Source organism: Genypterus blacodes, unplaced genomic scaffold (assembly GCF_046128005.1).
Source record: "Genypterus blacodes isolate CSIRO-AG114 ecotype Tasmania unplaced genomic scaffold, CSIRO-AGI_Gbla_v1 ptg000005l_1, whole genome shotgun sequence".
Classification (NCBI taxonomy): Eukaryota; Metazoa; Chordata; class Actinopteri; order Ophidiiformes; family Ophidiidae; genus Genypterus; species Genypterus blacodes.
Window position 1 is genome coordinate 2,432,776 of NW_027466819.1, and position 26,987 is coordinate 2,459,762.

Consider the following 26,987-nt stretch of genomic DNA (forward strand, 5'->3'; position numbering starts at 1 on the left):
AGGTCGATTAATATTTGTTTGTAAAAAGTCACAGCCGCTCCCACTATGCAATAAGCTTTTATCCGGACCCCAAAACGTCTAATACTCAAATACAATAAGCAATAAATTGGTGAGATTTCTGGACAGGCGCTTGGCAGCTCAGCAGCAGCGGTTGATTGATGCCGTCAGCTCCTCAGGATCAATACAGAGACACACAGGTTGAACAGCTGATCCCTTAACACTTACGTCACTCCTATACTGTCTTTACTTTGAACTTTGACTTCTTATGAGTTCATTTCTTAGGCGCCTCATTAGAGCGACTGGTACCAGAATCTGATGAGTTCTTCCCTGAATCGTGTCCAAACTCCTCACCAAGACCGGAAACAACGAAACTAATTAGTATCATGTTATTGCTTTTTATTATAGATGAAGAACAGTAAAACGTCTTGACAAACAAATGGTATCAAATGTCACTAAATAACGTACATCCATTAAATTATACACAAAACCATCACCATAGAAAACATTGACCCATATTAAATACATGTAGTGACTTTATCCTCAGCATTGCACCGTATTCCAGTAACATTCAAACTTGACTTTAGACGTAATGAACCTGAGAACAGAGACGTGTTAAAGTGCAGAGTACAGTGATTTAAGACCATAAAGCCGGTTGGGATGTACAGAAGTTATTTACATTTCTAAGTACAGAAATAGCAAAAACTCTGGTACCAAGATAACACATTCTATCTGACACACTCTGTCTTTATATATTTAAAAGGTAATGACGGAAGTAATTCATCACACATTGGCAACAAAAAATATATTCAAAAGTTTCAGAAATATACTTAAGGCACTACTTTTTAAAAAACAAAACTTTTCAGAGGCATCGACAAAACCAGTGTTTCTCCCAAAAATGTAGTAGAAAACAATGAGTTCCAAATGTGAATTAAATAAAGTGAAACACAGACGCTGAACACTCCTAAACAATAATATGGAGACGAACTAATATCACATCCCCAATGGAAACTGCTCCCCTAGTGGCGTAAAAAGGAACAGCTGCAGGTTTAGATGTACAGTCCATCATCCAGCAGGACACTGGAGCGAGACCGACCTCCTCGCCGTGTGGACTCCCGCTCTCGCTCTCCGTCGCCCTCCTTCCTGTCTCGCTCCGTCCGCAGACCGTCGGCGTCCCCCTCCTCGCCTTCCCTCTCGAACCTCTTCCTCGTGCTCTGCACACTGCTCCCCCGGCTCTCCTCTCCTCCCTCCCTCCGCCGCTCCCTGGCCGAGTGATGTCTCCTGGCCGAGTCGTGTGGGGCCGCCCCCGTCAGGTACGGGCTCCTCTTTGGGTCCGGCTCCTCCCTGCTGCTCCTCCGCTCTCTTTCTGAATGCTCTCTCCCTGAATGCTCTCTCCCTGAATGCTCTCTCCCTGAATGCTCTCTCCCTGAATGCTCTCTCCCTGAGTGTTCTCTCCCTGAGTGTCTCCTCGCCGGCCTCTCGTGGCCTCGTGATGATTCCTTCCTGGGGTCACTTCTTCCTGATTCCGCCCTCTTGTCCCTTTCGCTTTCTCTTTTGTCTCTGGTTTCGTCTCTTGGTCTGTCTTTCTCACTCCTGCTGCTGTGTCTGCTTGTGCTCCTGTGCTCTTCATCCTCCTCCCTCTTCCCTCCATGTTGTTCTCCCTCTCTTCCACTGGTCCCTCTCTCTTTCCCTCTACCGCTCTTGCTCCTCTCATCTTCTCTGTCATTCTTGGCCCAGTCGTCTCTTTTGGAGTCGATCCATCTACTCCGACCCTTCTCCTGCTCTTTCTCACTCTTGCTCTCCTTCTCCTTCTCTCCCGTCTTCTCTTTCACACTCAGAACTTCCTTTCCCTTTTCTCTCTTGCTCTCCTTTTTGTCTTTCTCTGCAGTTATTTGGTTCTCCGTTTCTTTCTCCTTCTTCCTCCCCTTCTCTGACGTTGCTTTTGGAACCTCCTGTTTGGTCGTTTCCTTTTCCTTTTGCTGTAGTTTGCCTTCATCACTCCCCTCCTCCCCTCTCTCCTTCTTGCTTTCCTTCTTTCCCTCTTTGACATCATTTTCTCCTCCCTCTTCCTCACTCTTGTCTGACTTCATCTCAATCATCTCCTTCTCCTTCTTCTTCCTCTGCTCCTCCTCCTCCTTCTGCTCCTCCTCCTTCTTCTTCTGCTCCTCCTCCTCCTTCTTCTGCTCCTCCTCCTTCTTCTTCTGCTCCTCCTCCTTCTTCCTCTGCTCCTCCTCTTCCTTCTTCTTCTGCTCCTCCTCAGCCTTCTTGTCCAGCTTCTCCTCTAAGATGTCCAGCTCCTGCTCCAGCTCTGCCAGCTTCACCGGGTCCGATTCCAAATCATCTTCATCCACTTCCACCTCTACCTCCTGGATTTCCTCGTACTCTTCCAACTCGATTCCGTCCATGGTCTTCTGCAGCTGGGTTTTCACCTTATTCAGCTCCAGAAGACCATCTTGAAGGTCTTTGCACACTTGCCGGAGTTTGACGGCGAACTTGGTCTTGGCACCTTTGCGGAGCTCGTGGGAATCTTTGGCCAGGAAAAAGATGTCCAGGGCCAGGAAGAGAGCCGACATGACGCCTGTGGTGACGCTGATGGCCTGAGCGGCTTTGGCGGCGCCGCCCGCAGCGCCCAGGACCTGCACGGTGCTGATGAGCTTGTCGGTGTTGATCATCAGCGCCTTGCCAGCACGACCTCCTTCCTTCATCACGTGCTTGATGTTGTGGTTCAGGGCCTTTCTGGCGGCGCTCTGGGAGAACTTCTCAAAGTCCCATTCCTGCAGCGTGTCCATACCTTCCTACACGGCACACAGACAGGAATGTGGGTGAGAACTCCGGCGGTGGTTGACATTAGACTCTATTGTGCATCTTTAAGTTCCGGACATTAATGTAAATGTCTGCAGGTCAGAGTTCCTCACCTGTACGAACTCCAAACACTCCCTGATGTCGTCCATCTCCTCCTGGTAGCCCTGGATCATCTTCTCCACCTTCTTGCGGTCCATGTTGGAGTGCACCGTATCTGTGATATTGGCTGTCGCCGAGGTGATGCTGCCCGCCGTCGCCACACCGATGCCTACCGCCGTGACGATGATAGAGGCGCCGAACGTGAAGGGAGCGAGGATGAGTCCCGTGATGGTGGCAATGCTGCCGGCCACGCTGGCCACGCCTCCACCCACGGCCGCCGTCACCGTTTTTTTGTGGAACAGGTCGGAGGCGTCGGCCAGCGCCAACAGCTCAAAGATGTGCTTCTGTAAGGTCGCCCCCCGCTGGTTAAACAGGTGAACGAACAGACGGGCCGCCATGTAGACACGGTCGGCCGCCTCCTCCACAGCCCTGCGGAGACAGAGACAAGAGTTTATAGTTTGAAGAAGCTTAAGACAGAAAGTTAAAAGAAGTGGAAGTGCTGCTTACTGCTCCCCATCCTCCTCCTGGAAATTGGAATTCTCGTTCCACTCGGTCCATCCTGCCAAACAAAGACAAAAATATTTAAACAACTTTCCTCTATAATGTCAACGTATCAAAGTATCCAGCAGTGCAGAGGAAGGAGACAGAAACACGTTCTCTATTTAAAGTTGAACTCAGACTCACCCTCTACTGTATTCCACCATTCTAGTAAACCATCGTCATCCTGAAAGACAATCAAGAGACCGATTATGCACAGTATGACAATAACACACACACACACACACACACACACACACACACACACACACACACACACACACACACACACACACACACACACACACACACACACACACACACACACACACACGCACACACACACACACACACACACACACAAATACCTCCAGGGGGTTGCCCTCAACTGGGTAAGCTGCCATCTCCACAGGCTGGACCTCTATTGTGCTCTCCTGGAAAACACACACACACACACACACACACTTTTGTCAACACACTGTTCACCGCCGTGGGGATCAGTCACTTAGATAAATGGAGCGTTTTCCTGTTGGATTCAGGTCTGAGCTGACAGGTAATGTTATGGCTCATCACAGAGGACACACACACACACACACACGCACACACACACACACACACACACACACACACACTACACTGGTCTGAAGACATGAAGAGCGGCACCATGCTGACCTCTGCTGGGGTCAGCTCCTGCAACTCCACACTCTCCTCAATGGCCGACAACTTGTCAGAGCTCTGTGGTGAGGAAACAAAAAGTGGATGGAGACAGAGATCATATTCCCCAGCTCTACAGTGCCGTATTTAAAGAGGAGGAGGAGAAAACAGGGAAGAGGAGGAGGAGGAAGAGAAGAGACGGACATACCTGTGAGGTCAAGTTCAGCTTGGGAAGTGTTTTCTTGATTCGGAAAGACACAACCTGAGGGAGAGAAGAACTTCTTTAAAAAACGTTTTCTGTTTCTGTTTTGTATCTTCACAGTGATTCTCGCTCCAGTCATCGTTTCTCCAAGACGAAGCACAACTCACTCGTTTCTTCTTGGTGATGGTCTTCCTGCGCTTCAGTTTGCTTCCCTGTGGCTCCAAGGCCTCACCTTCCTGTGAACGTGAACCAGGAGAGCTCAGCAACGCCACTTTGACTATGAAACTACAGCAAAAACACCAACACAGATGATGATGATGATGATGATGATGATGTCATACCTGCTGTTCCGTTTTGGGCGCCCGCTTGAAAATCCCAGCGAAGCCTCCTCCTTTTTTCTCCTGTTCCACAATGACAAACATGAAACATTCATACAAGACAAACAGGTGGAAATGATGTTTAGAGAAGCAATCAGGACCAGATCTCACTTTTGCTGCGGTTGTAGCTTCGGAGAGATTATCATTGCTGGCCGACAGTTCACCGCCTGCTGAGGGATCCTCCTTCAAAACATCCAATAATATAAAGTTAAACACGTGCAGCTGTAGGTTCAATGATCCCTGCAGTGACTCAGTAAGTCCACAGCTCTCACCATGTCCATGTCGGGGAGGCTGTCACAGCTGCCTGTCAGGAACTGCATCTCACTGAGAGGATCCTGGAACACACACGCCGCCGTTAAACAGACGACTAAGAAGCTCACACACACAACAAAGTTCCACCAGGATGTTTTTGTCACCTCGTCAGCCAGAGAGCGTGGAGCCGGTTTGGGAGACTTCCTGAAGAGTCCTGCCAGTCCTCCTGTCTTCTCCTGAGACAGAAAACTCACACATTAATCAGCGATGGACGGCTTTGATCCAAACTGTGAGCGCGGACGCAACAACGCGACGCACCTTGGACGCGGCTTCAGCTAACAGGTTTTCAGAGCTGGAGGATAACTTCTTGTCGGCGCCTGAAGACTCCTGCAGACGTGAGAGGAAACAAAGCAGAGTAAACACCGACACAAGGCTCAGTCAAACCATGATGCCGCCACAGTGCAAAGGTCACCACTGAGGTCATCACTGCACCTCGTCTGATGGGATCTCCTCCGCTGGTTTGCTGGTCTTCTTAAACATCCCACTGAAAATGCTTCTCTCCTGAGAAAACAAAGAATTAGTAGAAGAATTTTCTACCAATAACTCAACATCCTTTCTGATATTTGAGGTGCTACCTTGGTGTTTTCACTCAGGTTGTCGCTGCTGGCTGACAGCTCTTTCTCTGCGTCTTTGTCCTGAAGAGGGGAAATCAGATCAGTAACGTTATGATGTCATCTACCGGGGACCAACGTGATGAAACCAGGAGCTCACTCACCTCTGCTTCATCCTCAGAGCCTTTGGGTGCTTTCTTCTTTAGGCCACTGAACAGGCCGCCTTTCTCCTGACGGGCAAGATGTGACAAAAATGGTTTCATGAGCCACCGATGAAATGAGAGGCGAAACAGTCACGCTCAAGCTGCATGGTGGTGAGATAACAACGTAAACTTTGACAAACAGAGACGCACCTCGTTATCAAACAGGTTGTCGATGCTGGCTGATCTTTTGAATAAACCTGCCAGGCCGCCTTTCTTCTCCTACACACACAAACACCATCAACAAAATGTGAAAAGATGAGAGAAGAAGACTAAGGAGAACCAGAAACTGAAAGCCACAGAGAAAATCCATGCCTCAGTCCATTCATGAGACGATTCAAGAGATAACGACAGCTAAATGTCCACTCAGCTCAGTGTGTGGCAAGAGCTTATAAGAGAGAGGAACAAAGATCTCATAGAATCTGTGTGTAATCATGCAAATACACATGTAGGTGGCTCTGACTATCAACACACACGTTGTTTACTGGCTTGGTCACTCAGAGTTGGCAAATGTTGACTTTGATGCAATTTAGTTAAGTTATGATGTGCCTGTAAGACGAGGAGCTACAATGAGACAGAAACATCCAAACCTTTGGTTCGGTGGCGTCTGACAGATTCTCACAGCTACCAGATTTTTGCTTTCCACCGCTCACCTCCAGATCCTTCATCAAAAACACCAGAATACCTCACATCAACACCAAGTCCCTGTCTCTAACAGGAGCTTGAAGTAAAAGGTGACGTCTTGTACCTTCTCCGCTGTGGCGCCCTCTGCTGGCTTCTGAGGCTTCTTAAAGATGCCGCCAAAGATATTCTTCTCCTGAAAAATCATTCTGTGTCACAATCGTTTCCTTTTTGAATCTCATTTGTGTGCGTTGATCACATGACGGCGCTCACCTTGGTGTGGTTGCTCTCAGTGAGGTCATCGTTGCTGGCTGACAGCTCTTCCTGAGCGTCTCCGTCCTGAAACAGAGAAGAAGAAGGTTTTGATGGAACTGGATTGAAAAATGTGTGAATTTCTTTTTTAATTCCTTCACAGGCAAAAACACAAACGTTGACAGGCGCCTCCGTCCTCTCTGCAGACGCTTTGGGAGTCTTTTTGAGGAGTCCGCTGAAGAGGCCTCCTTTCTCCTGACGGACACAAGACGGGACTCAGCTGGGATCAGTGTGTAAAGGTTCCAATCTAACTCATTTGGGATGTGAAACTCTCACACTGACCTTTTTGTTCTCAGCTAAACTCTCACTGCTGGCTGAGAGTTCACTGTCCTCATCCTGGGAAAGAAGAAAAGGAGAAAGAAGAAGAAAGTGACACATCTTCAAAGTCCCACTCAACAAATGAAGTTACTAGATCATATTCCACCACCAAAGCCTGGGTGAGGTGAGGACGTCTCTCACCTCCTCTGTTGGGAGGTCGCCTGGCCGTCTGGACGACTTTCTGAACAATGCACTGAACGCACCGCCTTTCTCCTGGAAGAGAAACACTTTAGTTTGAGGAAGTCTGTGCAGCCTGATCGGATGAATTTCCCCTTTTTCTGGGTTAAAACCAGACGTCGGCTTCAACTGTAGCCTCATTGTTCACAGCAAAACAACATCAACCATCAATAATGATTTTCCTACGCTTGACTAAATGAGTCAACGATACCTGCAGACATGCTTTCCTACATTTAAAATCGGGATCTTCCAGCTCCAGCTTTAACTCATACACACATGAAGAAACATTCTGGGTCGTGTGTTTACATGTCTGACGGTGACTCATGTGGTTTTAGTGCAGCTCTGTCATTTAGAGATGCGTTACCTTGTTCTCTGACAGGCTGTCGTTGCTGGCAGAGAGGTCACTGTGCAGAGACTCTTTGTCCTGAAACACAACAGAAACACTGACATGAGCCTGTGCACGCGCAGTTAAACACTATGTTATTCTCATACAGACTCTGATAAAGTACCTTCTCTGCTGCAGCGCCGTCTGCTGGCTTCTGAGGCTTCTTAAACATGTTGCTGAAAATGTTTTTCTCCTAAAAAAGAATGAAACATCAGCGAAAAGTGACTGAGACATTTAATTTCCCCTTGTTTCTTCAGTCCTACCCCTCACCTTGGTAGTGTTGCTCTCAGAGAGGTCATCATTGCTGGCAGACAGCTCTTTCTGAGCCTCTTTGTCCTGAAACAGAGAGAGTCAAGCTTCAGGTAGATGTTTATAAATGTGCAAAGGCTTAAAAGTCCACAGGCCAAAACAAAGCAAATAGTCACCGGCGCCTCGGTCCTCTCTGCAGACGCTTTGGGAGTCTTTTTGAGGAGTCCGCTGAAGAGGCCTCCTTTCTCCTGATGGACACAAATGAGTTTGGCATATTAGCAAAACAACGATTAGCCTCTGATTAAGAAGCAGTTAAACTCTCACCAACCTTTTTGTTCTCAGACAAACTGTCATTACTGGCTGAGAGGTCGCGGTGCAGAGACTCCTCCTGTGAAACAACAACAACATCTCACAGGTCAGAGAGTTCAGAGAAAGCACCGATAATCTGCGAGGTGACGTTCCTACAAGTAATTCAATGAGTTGGATTTATCTTGTAGAATTACTAAGAGGCAGTTTTCCATCTCTCACCTTGGCCTTGCTGCCCTCTGACAGGCTGTCGCTGCTGGCCGAGAGATCTTTGTGTGCGGCAAGATTCTCCTGAAACAAACAGAAGAGGAGAAGAGAAGAGGAATCATTAGAGCCATGAGATCCATGTGAAACACCAGAGGAGAAGATAAATATCTAACATGAGAATAACGTGGTTTTACCTGTGATGCTGTCCGTTCTTTGGCCTTCGGCGTCTTTTTGAGGAGTCCGCTGAAGAGGCCTCCTTTCTCCTGATGGACACAAATGAGTTTGGCATATTAGCAAAACAACGATTAGCCTCTGATTAAGAAACAGTTAAACTGTCCCCAACCTTTTTGTTCTCAGACAAACTGTCATTACTGGCTGAGAGGTCGCGGTGCAGAGACTCCTCCTGTGAAACAACAACAGAACAACACCTCACAGGTCAGAGAGTTCAGAGACAGCACCGATAATCTGGGAAGTGGCGTTCTTAAGAGTAATTCAATGAGTTGGATTTATATTGTAGAATTGCTAAGAGGCTGTTTTCCATCTCTTACCTTGGCCTTGCTGCCCTCTGACAGGCTGTCGCTGCTGGCTGAGAGATCTTTGTGTGCGGCAAGATTCTCCTGAAACAAACAGAAGAGGAGAAGAAGAATCATTAGAGCCCTGAGATCCATGTGAAACACCAGAGGAGAAGATAAGTATCTAACATGAGAATAACGCGGTTTTACCTGTGATGCTGTCCGTTCTTTGGCCTTCGGCGTCTTTTTGAGGAGTCCGCTGAAGAGGCCTCCTTTCTCCTGATGGACACAAATGAGTTCGGCACATCAGCAAAACGATGAGCCTCTGATTAAGACGCAGTTAAACTCTCACCAACCTTTTTGTTCTCAGACAAACTGTCATTACTGGCTGAGAGGTCGCGGTGCAGAGACTCCTCCTGTGAAACAACAACAGAACAACATCTCACAGGTCAGAGTTCACAGAAATCACCAATAATCTGGGAAGAATTACTAAGAGGCAGTTTTCCATCTCTCACCTTGGCCTTGCTGTCCTCTGACAGGCTGTCGCTGCTGGCCGAGAGATCTTTGTGTGCGGCAAGATTCTCCTGAAACAAACAGAAGAGGAGAGGAGAAGAAGAATCGTCAGAAGCAATCAGAGCTATGAGATCTACGTGTAATGCCAGAGGAGAAGATGTGACGTATCTAACATGAGAATAACGTGGTTTTACCTGTGATGCTGTCTGTTCTTTGGCCTTGGGCGTCTTTTTGAGGAATCCACTGAAGAGGCCTCCTTTCTCCTAAAGGACACAGACAGGCGTGAGCACGGCGCTGCGTTTGAAGTCGCTTACCGTTTCATATCCTCACTCGTGCCCGACCTTGTTCTCAGGTAAACTCTCCGTGCTGCCTGAGAGCTTCTTCAGCTGAGACTCGCCCTGTAATAAGGAGAGGATTGTCACATTATCGTTCTGTTTGCGTTGTTTTACATTGTTGTGTTGTGTTTATGTTTGCCAATGCTTCACCTCCTCCACTCGGTGTCGTTCAGACATTCTGGGAGATCTCTTGAACATTCCGCTGAACACGCCTCCTTTCTCCTGTGACACAGAAGAAAGAACATTCCTCATGTAGACTTTAAAGCTTTAGAGACATTTTGTATCTTGTGTAACGTGGCCAGTGAGGCGATCTAAAGTTTGTCACCTTAGCGTTGTTGTTCTCAGACAGACTGTCATTGCTGGCCGACAGCTCAGTCTTCTGCAGCGACTCTTTAGTCTGGGAAACACATCAGAGATCAATGAAATGGACTAGAAGATGTATTTATGATATATCAGTGTACTGTGGGCTGTTAATGATCAAATAACGTCAAAGTCTGTATTTACAGTGAAGTCAAAGTAGAGCTGAATGCTGCATAAACAGACTGTTGATCCTGAAACGCATGCAGATCTGGTTCAGCATAAATGTCGGCGTCAGGATCAAAATGACGATACGAGCTCTTTGGCTTTGTTTACGAATTACAAGTCTGTCAGCAGAAGGGTTGGCAGAGGAGCAGACGGGCGTGTTCCAACAGGCCCGGCTGGGGAGAGCAGAGGTGAGGTCACTGCTTCATACTGATGCAGTGATACTCAGGTCTCATAACATCTAAAGCTCAAATACATTTTATAGATCAGATACAGAGGTAATTGTCATATTTCTGGTCCCTTCAAACATCCCAGTACATCCTTCCTTTCCCATATGTTCATGTAAAGTCTCTCCTAAGTGAAGAATGTTGTTAAGCCAGTTTTGGCAAACGGCTCTGCTCGTCAGCCGGGACTTTAGAAACACTGAAGCTGTGAGTCAAAGCCCTCAGCAGACCTCCGGGAAGGTAATACAATTATTTTGTTCATTAATAATTTCAATGTTAACACGAGTCTTCCTATTTCAGCCTGAACTCGGCGATATCTTAATCCATGACATCACCTCTTCACTTTGAGCCTCTTCTCCTGGTTTGTGAGACTTCTTGAACAGGCCACTGAATATTCCTCCTTTTTCCTGACACACACACACACACACACACACACACACACACACACACACACACACACACACACACACACACACACACACACACACACACACACACACACACACACACACAGAGTATTTCCTCATGGCCCAACATGACGTTATGGTAAACATATTAAAATATTATTAACATTATTAAAAGCGTTTGCTCAAAGCTGCTGCTCACTTTGTTGTCAGACAGACTGTCGTTGCTGGCCGACAGATTCTTCTGAGCGGACAGATTCTCCTGAAACAGGAAGAAAGCAAAACAAATGAGAAATTAGTTTACATGTATTTCAAATCTATACCTCCATCTGCATCAATCTAATGAGCTAGACTTTGGAGTCCCTCACCTGCTCCGGTTCTTCATCTGCAGGTCTGTGAGTTTTCCTGAGGATGCCAGAGTAGAAGTTTCCCCTCTCCTGCAGAAAGAATGAACTTCAGTCATGTGTGTATCACTTGTGTATATATTAAGTACACATGATTACACTGAACACGTACAGTGCTGACCCCAGACGTCTCCTCCTCTGTGTCTTCAGGGTCGCTGTCCACTGTGCCGACCTGCGGAAAAGAAGAGACGATCAAAGTAAGACAGAGGTAAAGGAAGTGAGGAAGAATGGCAGTTCAGTATGAGATGAGGAAGAGAGTCTTTACGCTCAGGTGTGTTTTCCAGTGCATCCCAGCTGAGCTTGCTTCCTCCGTGCTGGGGTCTGGACTTGGCTCTCTGGTGCTCTGAGGTATCAGCACAACACAATGTGATCACCAAAGCCTCCATCAACACACAAGCAATAACAAAAAACCCTTAACCTACGAAAACCCCTTTAAGCAGCTTAAAGGTGGATCGGCTGATGGAACTTCATACCTTTGGTGACGGCTTGAAAACCTTCATGACTCCCTTCAGAACACCCTGTCAATCACAGTCACAGGTCACCATCTGACTCACAGCGCCACAACAGCAGAGCACACACACACACACAGACACAGACACATACGCCAACACACACCTTGCTGCCACCAGGAGCCTGTTTGGTCGGGGCCTCTTCGTTCTTTCCCTCTTTTTCACGGCTGTGGACAACGTAGCTCTGACGTGAAGAGAAGCAGCCGGGTTACACGCAGAGCCAACACGCTTTAAGATGACACGTACGCTCCTTTACCTCCTTCACACAACATCTAACACTTCATTCTGACAATTGTTCGTCCATTTTTAACTACAGCATTTTTACATTTTCAATTATTAACAAACAAAGCATTTCAGCGTTTCATTAATAAGACCACACACACACACACACACACACACACACACACACACACACACACACACACACACACACACACACACACACACACACACACACACACACACACACACACACACACACACACACACACACACACACACACACACACACACACACACACACACACACACACACACACACACACACACACAGGTGGCATGTAAGATGGTTAGGAGTGTATCAACATGCCTGAGCTGGTGTGTTGTGTGTTGTGTGTGTTGTATGAGTGTGTATCATTATCTATTATTATACCCCAACCACAGGAAACAGGAAACTGGTCTCTGATTGGAGAGGAAGCAGCCAAGAAAATCATACATAAGTAAGGGTTAGTTAACCTACAGGTAACCACAGCAACCATAGTGATGCTTAACATAACCTATTGATTAGATGTTTGAATGGCCTCATCTCCCTTTGATAGTGAAAGTGATGAAGATCTGGAGGAGAAGCTCTTACAGTGAACGTGGGCTCTTTCTCTCTCTGGCTCTTCCGAAACATTCCACTCACTGCAGACTGATTATGAGCCTAAAAAGATTTGTGTGGCAATGAAGACGGTGAACAAATAAGAGGAATTAGGTCAGGGAGCGCAGTGACAGTGGCAGTGGAAATACCTGTCTGATATCTGTCTGATGTTTGGAAACATCAGCCACTTCTCCGGTTACTCTGGAATCCTGATGAGGAAGAGGAAGAACGTGACTTCAGTGGCTGATACAAGCACGAGGAACACAGAGTTTCAGAGTGCGTGTGTGCATGTGTGTGCGTATACTTTGCCAGCCTGCACCCTCTTGCTGTGGCTGTGTTGTCTGGTTGTGGCGTTTAGTTCCTGCTCGCACAGACGCACAAAACAACAACAAAAGCTCATGTGAACGATGAAACTTGAGACATCAGTAGCACAGAACAGAGATTCTTTACAGTAAACATCTCTCACGCCAACACCGGAATCAATTAAAAACGTATTTATGAAGGAGGGAACTCTCTAAATGAGGACATATTGTGGCATTTGGCTGCTCTGTACCTCTTTTGTGGGTCTGCGTGGAATCCCGGGGGTTTCCGACGGTTTCTCTTTGGTCGCTGCCTGCACAAAGTTCCCATTGGCCTGAAACAAGTAAACAAAGAGGCTCACTTATTTCCTTTCATTTGTAATTTGGTGATAGTATTTTGGTAAACGCTTTAAAAGATACAAACCTCATCGTCTGTCCCTGCTTTCATCTTCAGCCTGTACTGAGTAGAGCTGAGTTCCTGGAAAGAAGATTTAAAAACAAGTCAAGTCTCTCATCTCTTTGTCTAGATTTGACACTTTCTCACGTTCACAGTTCTTTAAAATAGCCAAAACCTTGACATAAAAACATGAAGTTGGATGCAAGATTGACAGCAAAGAGACTGACTCGTCCGTATTCCCTTTGGTGGCCGGCGTACAAACATACAGACGTACTTACAGCATCTTTAGGCCGTGGAGGCACCAGAGGCGTTGGCTTCTCCAGCCCCACTGGTTTGTTTCCATTCACCTGAAACAACAGACTCACATTTACTGATGCACAGAACGTCGCTATGACACCTTGATTTCATATTTGACTGTGTGACAGTGACAGTATCTCAGACTTGTGTTTGTTACCTCAGTTTGCCTTGGAAGAGGTCTGGGCTGTGAAGAAGAGCGAGGGTGCGTTCAATAATAACAGATTAGAGTTTTATACGTATGTAGTAGAATATGTGCACCCAGAGGTTCTCCTTTTCTTTTAGCTTTGCTTACCGGCTTGGGTTTCTTTTTGACATCTGGCCTCACCATGCACGGCTCCATCCTGCCTGTTAGAGCAACACAAGGAGAAAGAGTGTCAGATCGAGTAAATCTATGTTTCTGAGTCCTTTGGTTTGGAGTTTGGAGTCTAAACAGCAGACAAACCGGCTCAGCTCACAACAACAATAGTCTGGATCTCTTGACCACCTGGGGAAACCTGAGATCGTGAATAACACTCTCTCACCAACTGATCCCCGGGAGAGCCACTGTGAAAAGAATAATACACCCACAAAACCTTTACTTACAGATGAAAAGCCACAATGCAGAGAGACAGAGACAGAGAGAGAACCCAGTTTACAGGTATGTAACCACAAAACAAACAAAAATCACAGTGGACAAAGGCCAACGTTTGCTGAAGGACGCATCAAATGTGAAATGAGATTGAGATCGTCAATAAGCACCATCAGCATCAGCCAGCATCATGGACAGAATGCTAGGAGGAGCAGCAAACCAGAAAGCTCTGTGTTTAGCTGATTTACTTATGACAAATGACGACGAATCATAACAACTTTACAAGTAACTCGACAATAAAGAGCAGGATGTGCACCATAAAACCCCACAGTTATTTATCAACCAGCAGAGTCATCAAAGCATCTATAGATTTAGGAACGAAGGGCGATGATGATCACAACATCAGCAGACCGAGTTTGTCCTGCAGCTTCACAGGTGATCTGTACATGTGGACATGCAGGCGAGTTGCTGGTTCAAACATGTGAAGAACGCAAGGTGACGTATGTTCTCCTCACCTACTGTTTCTTTATGTTTAAATACTCTTTTAATGCCCGATCCTACTTTTTTGTCAATGAAATGTCCCCGAAAAACACTTTGAGTCATAACTCATACAGGAAATGTGTCAAATACAACATGCGCTTTACTGACTGATTTAATGTTTGGAATATCTCGGTTAGCTTCTCTGTGCCAATCAAGCCGATAACATCAATGGGGAATTCTGGAGTAATTGCACTATAAAGGACAGGAAAGGGAGGCATTCAAAGACAGCGACAGCCGCTAACAGTGAGTATTCACAGAAGCAAGACAGCGCACATTCACAACAACACTGTGCTACATTTTAAAATACCACAAACTTGAGCTAGAAAGACGTAAAAAGACAAATAATAACAAATACAACGTCTCTGTGGCTGCTTCTGTTCAGTAACAAACTTCGCCGTGTGAATGTCAGACTGAGCGGTTCACCTACCGATGTTTACAGGTAGATCAGGGCTCCTTTTCACCAACTTTAGAGCCTTTAAAGTGTGAATCTGTGGACATTCTGCTCTGCTTGAACATCCACACAGGAGACTTAAACCACACCCGCAACATCTACGGGAAAGATGCGTTCACTAAAACTCCGATTTTTAACACTCAAAACATCGTCCCACTTGGTTGTTTGTTATGAGTTGCCACATAATCAGTTTGATATTTCCCTCATTAACATAAATAAAAAAAAATCAAATTGTTTTCTTTTTATGTGTGTTTGATCGGTTGCTTTTGATTATAATTGTATCAAATTAATACAACATTTTTCCCGACACATTAGAACATTTTTTCAAAGTGAATGGCAAAGTAAGACATGAACATATTATCAAACTATTACACCCCAAAACAAACACATTTTACAACACATTTTAAATGCATTTTCTCTCTCGGGAACGCCCACTGCAATCCAACTGGGTAATTTAAGTAGTGTGTGTATATTTCCGACAGCCTCAAACGCAGCGTCAGTTACAGGTAGAACAAAGCATCTTAAAACAAACTCAAACACACCCTGAGAGCTTCTGCGCCTCAATCTGCTGAGTGAAAACACACGGCCTTGTATCAAGGCGTGTTTCTGCCACACAAAGGATTCTTCTCCACTTCAGATAACATCAGAACCCAATCCACATCTCACCTGGGTGCTGGCAGATAAGAGGATGTGGAGCTGAATCTCCCACTCTGTTGCTGCCAGTGGACTCACCTGGGAAAGGGCGTGGCCAGTGCGAGGTTCACCTGTCTGTGGGTGTGCGTGAGCAGAAACGTGTTTACCAGCCAGCGTGACTCTGACAAACCAGTTTCACAAGAGCTCACTGACAATGTTACTGAAACAACGGCTGGGTTTTGGGGTGGCGTCTAAAAATAGAGAGTTAGTCATCATCTTGATTGACAGCCAGTGACATAGAAAGGAATTATATCTGTGTGTGACGCTTATAGAAGCTCTCCTGTAACTCAAAAAGAAAGACAAAGAAGGTGTTGATCCCGTTGTGTATCTGTCACTACACTGCACACTCATTTATTTAACAACATTATGATTTATTCATGGTGTCCAGAGTTTCTTCTCACTCTTTTTCCTCTAAACAAGTGTGTCAGACTGAATTTTCAATCTGGTGTGTCTAAATTCAACTTAAACTCTTCCATTGTAGATTTTAAAACAGAATACTGGAAATCTGTGAACACACGGGAAATGGCAATTCAAAGATTTTACTGATTTAAACACCAAACTTTGTTGATACTCCAAAATAAACATGCATGTAGATGTGCTATGACACTAATATTATGGCACACTGTGAAGGAGAAGTTTGCAGGAAGGTGTAATGGACTTTGCCACATTTAATATGCCAATAGCAAAGGTAAAGTAAATACTGTTGAAGGGCGATGCTACCAAACAAATCTATCAGCGCTCCTGAGTAAATACCACTACAGAAAGTCCCGGTAGCTGAGAGAGGATGTGGAGTATTTGCTTACATTCACAGTTTACACAACTCACAGACTGATTAAAGATTTTTCTTTGACCTTTAATGTGTAACATACATATGCAGCCCAATATTGCACATAAAAGAATCACAGAATTATTAGTTTATCCCAGAACAAGACTGATAAGTAATCCTTGAGTTTATTTAATAGATAATAGAGATGAAATCATAAGAGTTCACAGAACTAACAATACAGTATTTATAGACGTACCTTAAATCTGGACTGGCAAAAATGTCCTACTGTGTCATTTATGTCAGTAGAAGGAAATGTCTATGGGGGAAAGACAGATTCATCTCTGATCCACAAGATTCACAGGACTACATCTGGAAACCTACAAAGACAGAAGACCCTGGCTCTTGTGGATCAACATGAAAAACTCCAATACAAACAGACTGCAGTTTAGACAAGCAACAAAACAATCAGTACGGTCAAAGTAAGCATTGTTTGTGTCACCTTGGCCACCACAGCATGATTTGTTCTATAACTGCAATATTGACATTTTAGTGGTTTATTTCTTCTTTAAAACAGAACACCTACTTGCATAGGAGCTTTAAAAACTAATTAAAGCTGTTCAATCAGACAAATGCACAAACTTGTAAGTGTTTTCGTTAAATGATGCAGCTTTAGATTTCCCCTGTCAGATCCACAGAGGACCTGGGAGATTAGTTTGCATAGCAGCTTTGAAACCCACAGAACCAAGACCAGCATAACAGAATCACGCTTCACTGCATCATATTTCTAAAGGCATTAGAAATAACAAAGGCACTGCTCCCTGAACATGTCGACAATAGCTACACCTACACAATACAAATCTCAGTTTCAATGTCAACAAATACTACCAAACAAATGAGATCAAAGTATAAATAATTGGAGATAATGTAGAACAGCTATTCTTTCTAAAATAGCACAAAAATACAATCCTATTTACTGAAAAGACAACATGGCAGCTTTGGGCAGTAGAACCTTTGTCAACAGATACTTGATCTACCACAAAACCCCAGTTTCCAAACTCTCCCAGTAGTGTAAATGCGGAGCAAATGTAAAAATGCATTCCAGTTCTTTTAGAAGTCTGAAGTTTTGGTCAAACATATTCTCGGTTTTCAATATCTTTCTTGATGGCTTTCTTAATGCGGTCAATTTCATCTTCGCTTGAGCTCTCAGCCTTCTCCTCTGTCTTCTCAGTGTCTGTGCTGGCTGTGTTTTGGTTGTTCTCAGGTGTGTTGGTGGACTGCAGCTCCTGGTGTATCCCGTTTAGCTCCACCAGTCCGTCATGCAGCTGTTCGGCCACGCCCCTGATTTTGGCAGCAAACTCTGACTTTGCGCCTTTCTTGAGTTCTTTGGAGTCTTTGGCCACAAAGTAGATGTCCATTCCTACGAAGAGTCCCGTGAGCACACCGGTGGCCATGCTGGCGATCTGGACGGCTCTGGCGGCGGTGCTGCCGGCCACATTGGCGATCTGCACCACACGCATGATCTCATTGGCGTTGATGAGGATAGCCTTTCCTGCCATGGCGCCGTCCTCATAGAAACTTGCAGTGAGCGCGGGGAAGTCCTGGTTGTAGGCGCTGCTCTTCATCCTGAGTAGGTCAAACCTGTGCAAGTTCTCAATCCCCTGCTTGATGAACTTCAGGCACTTGTTGAGGTCGGTTATCTTCTCCTGGTAGTCCTCCACTATCTTCTCCACTTTTTTGCGGTCCATAGAGTTGTTGACCTGATTGGAGATGCCAGCACCTGCTGAGGTCAGACCACCAGCTGTGGCCACGCCCAACCCTACCGCTGTTATGATCAGGGAGGTTCCCATGGTGATAGGTGCTAGAGCCAGGCCAGCGATGGTGGCTACTCCTCCGATGGCGCTGGTGGAGCCGCCGGTGATTTGGGCAATCTTTGTTTTCTTATTGAACTTGTCCAGGCCGTCGGCTATGGCGTTCAGGTCAATGACGTGCTGCCACAGCGTCTCAGCCCGCTCTGTGAACAGCTTGTTGAACACACGGATACCTTTCTGCACCTTCTCTGCTGTCACTGCAAACGCCCTGGAGGAGAACATTCACAGGAGGGATTACTTGGGAATTCAGAGAGGAAATCTTCTCTATAAATATTTGCTAAATTTCTGCCTTCACTTACTTGGCCTCTTCTTTTTCGGTCATGTCCTCATCTTGAGGCGTGTCTTCCCATGCTAAGGAAATGAAAAAACGACATTGTGTTTACAAAATGTCAACCAACTAGAAGTCAAAAGTCACAAGTCACAAGAATAAGAGGCTTGAATATTCTCGTATTGTCTTTTTTAAAGGCTGGGAAATATGAATATATTTGTGTAACTTACACTCCACCGTGTCCCACCACTGCATGAGTCCGTCCATATTCTGGAAGAAACAATGACATTGTCACTGTGTGAACTGTATGATTTTCATCCTAACGGTTAATGATGAATTATCAGACATGAAACATTTGAGTGTATACATGAGAGCACATTTTGCTTGAGGAACAAACCTGATCATCTTCACCACGCTCTGCTGGGTCGACACGTAACTCCTCCAGCTGGTCAAACAAGGATGGTTTTGCACCTTCATTCTGAGAGGAGAGAAACAATGCATCTTTAAATCACATAGACAGCAGAACCTTTGTCTCTGTGCAAAGACCCAGTGCTTGTGTGTTCTGCAGTGTCACTGTGAGGTAAGTAAACGAGTTTCAAAAGAGTTTCAAGTCTTCGGTTTCATTTTTTCAGACAAAGAGGAACATGTTAAAGTGTAATAGATTCTAAATGCACTGCTATTTTGCAGAAGTAACCGAGTCTGAATCTCCATGGACAAAGTTGAAAAAGGAAGCAGAGGAACAAGTTTGGGCACATTGCAGCCTAATCTGCTCTCTTCTTCTGCACTTGACGACAGACACACAGGGGGGGTGTTGGGGGCAGTGGGTGGGATTTGTGTAGGGAGAGCCAAGAGGAGAGGAAACAACACATGTTGGGTAAGAGTCCCCTTGGAGACAATGTAGGTGATGGAGGGAGACAAAGGGATGGGGGAGGGGAGGAGTCAGGTGACTGAAACCACATATCAAAGGTTTCTGGACCACAATGACAAAGACAGAGAGAGAGAGAGAACGATTGAAAAATGTCGAGCTTCTCCACCATGTTGGATTGTGTGTTTGCTGTACTGCAGAGTGAAACATCTTGAATTACAAAAGCTACGTTATTATAAAAAGTGAAAATGCAATGATTGTTTGCTGAAGCTTTATCTGCTTGGGCCGGATCACTTCCCTTTACACGCCACTGCCTTAAACCCACGACCCGCCCGCCCTCTCCCAGGTGGATCCTTTTCCATGGAAACCACACCGAGCTCGACGTGAGGGCGGCTGTGGTGCGGCTCCACACGACTCAGGGAGGAGAAACACAGAAAGAAAGGTAGAAAGATGAGTGAGTTATTTCTTTACCTCTTCCTCCTGCCCACGTTTCTGCCCAGGTTTGACCTGAAACCCATAAGAACACATAACAAAGCTGAGCAGTGATGTCATAGCTCTATCATTTCAGTAAGTAACAAGTACAACAGGTCTCATGTTGTGTTGTGTATGCTCTCATCTCACACTGGGCTTTAATTAAAACACTTTGGCTTCACCCATTGTGGTTTGGCGTAATGTTTATTGATTTAGCAACTGGGCCTGTGTGACGTATTTGTTTAAGTCCTGGTCTGTGCAGTCTGGTGGAGCTCACCTTAACCCGGGGCATGAAGGGGTTGTGTCTCCTGGGTCTCTTAACTTTGGTCTAAACAGAACAAACAGAATGACATCGTTACTTTCAGTCAGATTATATAGATTTAAAAGAAATGTTCCTTCATCACATCACTGTCTAGATGAGATGAGGCTGTGCTCCACATTCAAATACGGCAAAAGCAGTCTGACCTCCTCCACTTTGTCCTTGGCCTCCTCTTCCTTATTTTCCCCTACGGATGAAGGCTCGTCTTCATTCAGCCCTTCATCATCAGATGGAGCCTGAAGTCCACAAACAGATACAGATGAACACTAGATACTACCACTGCCCCCTCACAATTAATAAGTATATTTGCATTATAACTCTTATATGAGCACAGACTGTCAGGTACCTGAGCTCCAGCTCGTGGCATAAACGGATTATGCTTGTGTTTCTTCACCTTGGCCTGAAAAACAAGATTACAGTGTGGTCAGCATACTTGTGTTATAGGAACGAGCCTCCCAGTGTGTATTCAGTATGAAGAAGTCTGAACTCAAACATACAGAAGGTTAGATTTACTTTATGTCAAGAATATCCAGATCTTAATCTCAAACTCCTCCTACTGCTGAATACTCAAGTCACCTCAATCAAACACTCAGCTAATAATCAGCTTACAGTTTTGTTCGGTGTGCGATTCTCTTCAGTAAGTAACGATTCATCCTCTTTCAGAGCTTCATCATCTGATTGGCCCTGTGGGTAATTCAAGAAATAAAAACATTTAGATTAAAAGTATTTGATATTAAAAATACTGGGTTGTGTAACGGTTACTACTTATACCTGATAGTTGCTCTTCTGCTTTCTGAAACGGCTTCTTTGTGTTCCCTTCATTTCCTGCAATTAAACCAGAAGAGTTTTCTTTATGCAATCCACACACACACACACCACCCACACACAACTGACACACACACACAGGGGCTTTACCTCCTCGGTGGGTCTGGCAGGGACTACAGGAGTATCTGCAGGTTTTCTTGCTCGCTCTCTGGGGATCATCTTGTTACTCTGCAGAGGAGAAAACAGGGAGATTTGCTCCACACCGCCATCTTTGTTTACCTTTCCATCGTATACAATGCATGAAGTCTAACTTGTTTACGCTTGCTATCGGAATTTAAACAAGTTCTTGGATTACGTTCAGCTGGAATCAAACTACACACCGCCTCGTTTACATGAGAAGCACAAACGCTACCTGAGTGTCGTCAGGTCCTCCGTGTTTGACGTTGTCATACGTGGCCGTCCTCTTCAGTTCCTGTGGACAGACTGCAGCCTTAGCAACATAAATAAAGCAGAGACAGAGTATTCTCACTCGCTGCGAGGCTGTGACCGACCTCTTCTGTTGGTCTGGGTGGGACGAGCGGAGTTTCACTTCTATCCTTCCTCTCTCGCTGGATCATATTGCTTTTGACCTGGCAAGGACACACACACACACACACAGACAGGTGCACAGTGTCTTTGAGCATAACAGTGAGGTTTGACAACATCCAGTCAGTCAGTGTTTAAGGGGAGGTGAGGGGATGAGGAGGATGTGGTGAAAAAGGAGAGAGAGAGAGAGAGAGAGAGAGAGAGAGAGTCCTTCTAAAAGAGGACGATCAGCTGTGTGTGTGTGGTCACTGGTGACGCAGGAGTGATGCAAAAAATAGACTCACCGGTTTCTGCTTGTCCTCCCCTTGTTTCTCATTCTCCTTGAGTGTTTCTGTCTCCTCAGCATCTTTCTGGACACACACACACACACACACATACATAAAGGACAGTGAGCACGCGCCTGTGCACTGTGATGTATGACACACAATCACATTAACCTTAAACACAACCTTAACCAAGACCAAACACACCGACACCCCCTTCACTATCCTATCACCACTAATCAAACTAAACCCTCTCCTGTAACGACCTCATCACCTCACACCAACACCGACAGTAAACAAGTTCCACATCGTAGTTACTTTATTTGCTGAGCGGAACAGGTTGAGTTTGGACATGGCTCCAGCTACGCCACTCTGAGAGGGAGGGATAAACCATCATCATCATCATCAACATCCATCAAGATTTTAAATTCCTCAGCATTTTAAAGCTACATTCACTTTTGCAGCCTTTTGTTACGGCGGCATCAGGGCCCAGATGGGTCGACCTGCCAGCTCCACACCAAGAATACCTCCCCAACACGGAGGCACCCTGAGCCAGACGCCCCAACCACTTCAGCTGGTTCTGTTCAGGCCGAAGCAGCAGGGCTCTGAGCAGCGCTGCCTGCTGCTGAAGCAGAGGTGCAGCGCTGGGAAATGTTGCTTGGAATGTGGACCAGAGTGCAGAAAGCAGATTCTGGGCCCAACCCCTGACACCGACCGCAGACATGGATCACATTTACACTTGTTTGTTGATCAAATATGGTGAAAGCACCTGTTTGGGCCCTGATGGCTTCTCCTTGCTGGCAGGTGGATCCTCCTCATCTGAGTCCGTCTGCTTCTCAGGCTGAAGAAACAAAGCAGACCATTCATTTTCTGAGTCACACACAGATTAACTCACATGACTCAAACATTATAAAATGAGTAGTAAACCTTCCTTACTTGGTTAGCAGGCCGAAATATATTCAGCTTTGTCATCGCCTCCGAAAATTTGCTCTGAGGATCAAATAAAACAAATTAAACCCCTTTGATAATCAGATAGAAGCGCCGGCTTGAATCAAGGAAGATCACAGACCAAACCAACCTGTTTGTGGCTCGGTTGGCTCTTCCCGTTTTCAAACGTCTCCTCGCCGTCAGAGTCAGAGCTCTTTTGCTGCAGATGGAGACACATGTGTGCTGCTTTAACACAGAAACTTACAAAGCCTTTATTTACACAGACACATTGTTCCTATGCAACCCGTGTCAAGCATGTGCCTGATTTCCTCAGGGTCGCTCGCCAAAGGAAAGTTAATACTGATCAATCAAAGGTGTGAGAATACAACAACATTTAAAGGGGAAGTAAACCTAATAAATACAGAAACACAGAGCAGACTGAGGTGTTACATCAGTAGAAAGCAGAAGAAACACTTTTTTTCCGTCTCACCCACCTGTTTGGCTTTGTGCTGTTCTGGATGCGAGACATTTTCATAAATCGGTTCCGTTTCGGCCTTTTCCTTTTCCTGGTGTAACCATCAACATGTTATTCGTATCAGTACAGTCCGGCCGTACGCATGAGACAAAGTTTACTGTGAGAGACACTGACCTGAGTTGAAGAGTGGAAAGGATTCTTCAGGATCTTCCCTGTTATTCCACCCTGGCAGAGATTTGGATACAAAACGATGTTATTGTCGTTTGAGGCTTTAGGCTTAATTCAGCTCAGAGTGACGCCAAAAAAGAAAAGTGGAGCAAGAAGCAACACAAACTGTCACCTTTGATGGCTTCTCTGAGAGGCTGTCGCTGCTCGCAGAGAGAGCGGCGTCTCCTGACAGATCCTCCTGAGACGCACAGAGGACAGGAAGTTTAGGTTAAATGCTCTTTAAAGATACTAAGAAATCTGTGAAGTGAAACATGAGTGATTTATAATCAAAATGGAGATGTTATGATCAGGAAATTGCTCTTAAATGTCCCAATTATGGTTCTGCTACGTTGTGATGTGCTAGTAAATCTTCCTGAATTTGAAGCAGAATTGGATCATCCTCATTCTCATTTACCTGAGACTTTGAGCCGAAGAGCTTTGGTTTTTTGAACACGCCACTGAAGATTCCTCCTTTCTCCTGTGGAAAAATGAAGCTAAAGTTAACTCTTCATGTCCGTCTGTCAGCTGAGTTGGGAGCTGATGTCTTAACCTGCTCTCACCTTGGTGCTGCTCGTCTCAGAGAGGTTGTCCGAGCTGCCTGAGAGTTCTCTGGGTGCAGACAAATCTTCCTACAGGACAGAAGAGGATGTCACCCACCCACCATGATTACATCTACTGTGTGTGTGATCACCAGGCTCAGGCTGCAGCTCTCACCTGTGACTGTGACCGAGCTCCAAAGTGAGATTTTTTAAACATTCCGCTGAAGAATCCTCCCGTTTCCTGGAAAATAAACACAAAATCAAACTCTCACACTTCCCCACAGTGGAGGGTTTTGATGCAGCATTCCTCTGTTATGTCACACACACACACACACACACGTGCAGGGATTTAGTGCTTCACGCAGCATCCAGAGCGCTGGTTCAATTTGCTGAGGCGTGCACATTTACCCGCACACCACCCCACACACACGCACACAACAACAACAAACACGCTCAAACTCTCCGGCCCCACTGTTCGAGTGAAAACAATGAGCTAACCTACATTTAGCTCCTCTTCTTCTAAACATTAACTGGTTTTAAAAACTTTAAAAGGATGGATTGATGAGACTCACCTTAGTGTTCTTGTTGTCCGTCAGACTGTCATTACTGGCAGAGAGTGGGCTCTCCAATAAATCCTGAAACAAACAAGACTATGATTCAGCCTCTTTCTGAACTAACACAACACTAAACACCGCACAAGCAAGCTGCTGAGCTCATTTCTACTCTGGTTCAGAACATGTGAGGGAAGATTGCGTTTCACCTGTGAGGGCCTGCGGGTGTGACCCGGTTTGGGAGATCGTTTCAGGATCCCACCCAGCACACCGGTTTTCTCCTGGATACAAAAGAGGACACAAAGGTTTAGTTTCTCTGATGAATGAAAAGCTGTGCAGGAGAAATGAAAACCAGACAAAGCAGGAAATAAACTCACCTTTGATGCGTCGTTCTCAGGTAAACTCTCACTACTGGCTGACAGCTCAGGTACTGAGAGGGTGGCCTGTCAAAATAAAACTCTTTATAGATTTTGGAGACTTCAACAAACAAACATTAAGCACAGCTGTTGGGTTTTTAAAGATTTGTAACAAACCTGTGCTGATCCCTCTTTGACAGGTTTGCCGCTTTTCTTAAACATTCCTTTAAACACGTTTCCCTTCTCCTGAAACATGGATACATATGTCAGCACAGATCTGATCACCCATTGATCACATCATTGATTTTCATTGATTCTTCGTCTTGGAGAAATCCCATCACCGTTTCATAAACTCACCTTGCTGTTGTTGTCACTCAGGCTGTCATTGCTCTTTGAAAGCTCACTCTGGGCCGACAAATCCTCCTATAAAGGCAACATACTGCATGTAAACACGTGTTGAATTCATTATTAGCAGTAGGAGTAGATTCAGATCCAGAAGTCCAAATGTCACGTACTGGTAATCTATATGAAACATTTAATCTAATAATACTCTATATTAGATCTAGATCACCTGCACAAGGACAGATGTTTCTGTAGATCTAGTGGATTTCTTGAACATTCCACCAAATAATGCTGCCTTTTCCTGTAAAGGGGACAAAACAAAGAAAAACAAAATGAGTGATGTTCAAGACACTAATGCTCATCTGAAGAATAGCTCCACTGTGGTTTCTGCCTATTAGGAATGAGTCAGCAGCATTAATCTGTTACACTGACGATGAACTGGAGATGATGAAGAGTTATAAACAACTGGATGGTGTGTTTAGGGATAAAAGGAAATCATCACATCCACATTTGACACTTTAAAGAATATCTATTTTCCAGTAAATACGGTAGATAAGCGTCAACAGATAGATAGATTGTGTCCTGTTAGTTAGTTTGTGAGTTAGTTAGAGCCAATGACGCACCGGTTTTACTCCCTGTAAACACACACGAGGGAGGGTTTCGGTCAGATCTGTTGGAGGTTAAATGGTGAACTTTACTACAGTTTGGTTCGCTGAGTTCAGGGTGTAGTCCGCCTCTGAAACCTGATGCAAAGTGGCAACAATAAGCGAATTCCAGCACGAAAAGCTGAAACGCTCAATCGAAAGATTTCCTTAAATTGTGTTACTCACAGCGACATTTCCTTCATCGCAGTCCAGATCCAGATCCAGGCTGTCGTAGCGATCCTGTCAAAGAACACAAACATTAAACACGCGCCTTTGAACGTTTCATCTACAATCTCCAGACTTCCATCGCCACTCGACGATAAGCTTCTAACAAATGTTTCAGCCCGACAATGAGCCGTAAATGCAGTATAAACGCACCATTACTGTATCCCGTCCTTCAGAAAGACTTGGTTGTTTGTAGTCTGATTTGTATCCGGTTTTAGATTATATTTATCGGTAAGTTCCACTTGTCCAAAGGACTTTTGAGTCCGTCCTTCCTTCCTGTACTGATGTAAGCTGTTGGATCTCCGTGTTAGGAGGAAAGATCCTCCCAACTCTGGAAAAAAAAAAGGAAAACACACTCATACACACACCCACACGGCTTGAGTTGCTTTCCGTCAACATGTCAGTCCGTCTTCCAAGTGGTCGAGCCTGTTCTTCTTGTCACCTGGCTGCTGTTGGCCAGTAGGGGGCGTGGCTCCACCTGTGCCTTAAAGCCTCATAGAGTATTCATCCGGCGCTGCCTTCAAGTGCCGCTGGAAATTTCCCCTTCACCAAATACCCAAGATACAGGGCGCCGATCCGAGCGTAATGCTTCGTTTCGGTACTGCAGGTAGGGTGGCGCCTTTGGGCCCCAGAAAGTTTTATTAACACACACACGCGCCACAAAAAACACATGTAACAGGATGAAATAGTTTTATAATAGTTCATCAAAGAAACAGTG

General features: G+C 45.4%; 2 protein-coding genes across 3 annotated transcripts; both read right to left on the bottom strand.

Annotated features, from left to right (window-relative positions):
• Positions 1–856: 856 nt before the first annotated feature.
• Positions 857–15,875, bottom strand: LOC142998583 (uncharacterized). Its single transcript, XM_076148368.1, has 55 exons — positions 15,807–15,875; positions 13,874–13,926; positions 13,739–13,765; positions 13,563–13,631; positions 13,312–13,365; positions 13,142–13,222; positions 12,893–12,949; positions 12,738–12,797; positions 12,583–12,651; positions 11,836–11,913; positions 11,694–11,738; positions 11,486–11,563; positions 11,333–11,392; positions 11,185–11,253; positions 11,019–11,078; positions 10,748–10,819; positions 9,992–10,063; positions 9,817–9,888; positions 9,673–9,729; positions 9,526–9,594; positions 9,334–9,402; positions 9,175–9,234; positions 9,029–9,097; positions 8,855–8,923; positions 8,650–8,709; positions 8,501–8,569; positions 8,322–8,390; positions 8,122–8,181; positions 7,970–8,041; positions 7,815–7,880; positions 7,669–7,737; positions 7,524–7,583; positions 7,124–7,195; positions 6,947–7,000; positions 6,782–6,859; positions 6,626–6,691; positions 6,480–6,548; positions 6,322–6,393; positions 5,885–5,953; positions 5,696–5,761; positions 5,556–5,615; positions 5,413–5,481; positions 5,239–5,307; positions 5,085–5,156; positions 4,941–5,003; positions 4,780–4,851; positions 4,633–4,692; positions 4,459–4,527; positions 4,298–4,351; positions 4,108–4,170; positions 3,804–3,869; positions 3,583–3,622; positions 3,406–3,457; positions 2,913–3,327; positions 857–2,792 (listed from the first exon to the last, which is right to left on the bottom strand). The coding sequence occupies exons 2-55, from the start codon at positions 13,919–13,921 to the stop codon at positions 1,047–1,049; spliced, it is 5,505 nt and encodes a 1,834-aa protein (XP_076004483.1). The 5' UTR covers positions 13,922–13,926; positions 15,807–15,875; the 3' UTR covers positions 857–1,046.
• A 790-nt stretch (positions 15,876–16,665) lies between these two features.
• On the bottom strand, positions 16,666–26,705 carry apol1 (apolipoprotein L, 1). Of its 2 annotated transcripts, XM_076148374.1 has the most exons (32): positions 26,423–26,705; positions 26,231–26,284; positions 25,630–25,701; positions 25,416–25,481; positions 25,236–25,304; positions 25,080–25,145; positions 24,912–24,983; positions 24,724–24,786; positions 24,327–24,392; positions 24,173–24,241; positions 24,028–24,090; positions 23,746–23,811; positions 23,580–23,630; positions 23,425–23,496; positions 23,082–23,150; positions 22,940–22,993; positions 22,773–22,844; positions 22,322–22,375; positions 22,025–22,090; positions 21,707–21,784; positions 21,568–21,627; positions 21,306–21,383; positions 21,162–21,215; positions 21,000–21,074; positions 20,737–20,790; positions 20,537–20,626; positions 20,349–20,399; positions 20,072–20,107; positions 19,133–19,213; positions 18,966–19,005; positions 18,767–18,818; positions 16,666–18,675 (listed from the first exon to the last, which is right to left on the bottom strand). In XM_076148374.1, exons 1-32 carry the CDS (start codon positions 26,423–26,425, stop codon positions 17,727–17,729), a joined length of 2,865 nt encoding a protein of 954 aa, XP_076004489.1. In that variant the 5' UTR covers positions 26,426–26,705; the 3' UTR covers positions 16,666–17,726. The 2 variants fall into 2 exon arrangements, with proteins under 2 accessions (XP_076004489.1, XP_076004490.1); XM_076148375.1 differs by lacking the exon at positions 22,322–22,375.
• Between the last annotated feature and the right edge of the window lie 282 nt (positions 26,706–26,987).

Coding starts and splice junctions, on each gene's coding strand:
- LOC142998583 (XM_076148368.1), bottom strand. CDS start 13,921: ATGGAGCCGTGCATGGTGAGGCCAGATGTCAAAAAGAAACCCAAGCCG. Junction 13,766..13,873: donor TCAAAAAGAAACCCAAGCCG/GTAAGCAAAGCT, acceptor TCTTCTTCACAG/CCCAGACCTCTTCCAAGGCA. Junction 4,528..4,632: donor CGCCCAAAACGGAACAGCAG/GTATGACATCAT, acceptor TCACGTTCACAG/GAAGGTGAGGCCTTGGAGCC.
- apol1 (XM_076148374.1), bottom strand. Junction 24,091..24,172: donor CTGAGACGAGCAGCACCAAG/GTGAGAGCAGGT, acceptor ATTTTTCCACAG/GAGAAAGGAGGAATCTTCAG. Junction 20,108..20,348: donor CCTTCATGCCCCGGGTTAAG/GTGAGCTCCACC, acceptor TATGGGTTTCAG/GTCAAACCTGGGCAGAAACG.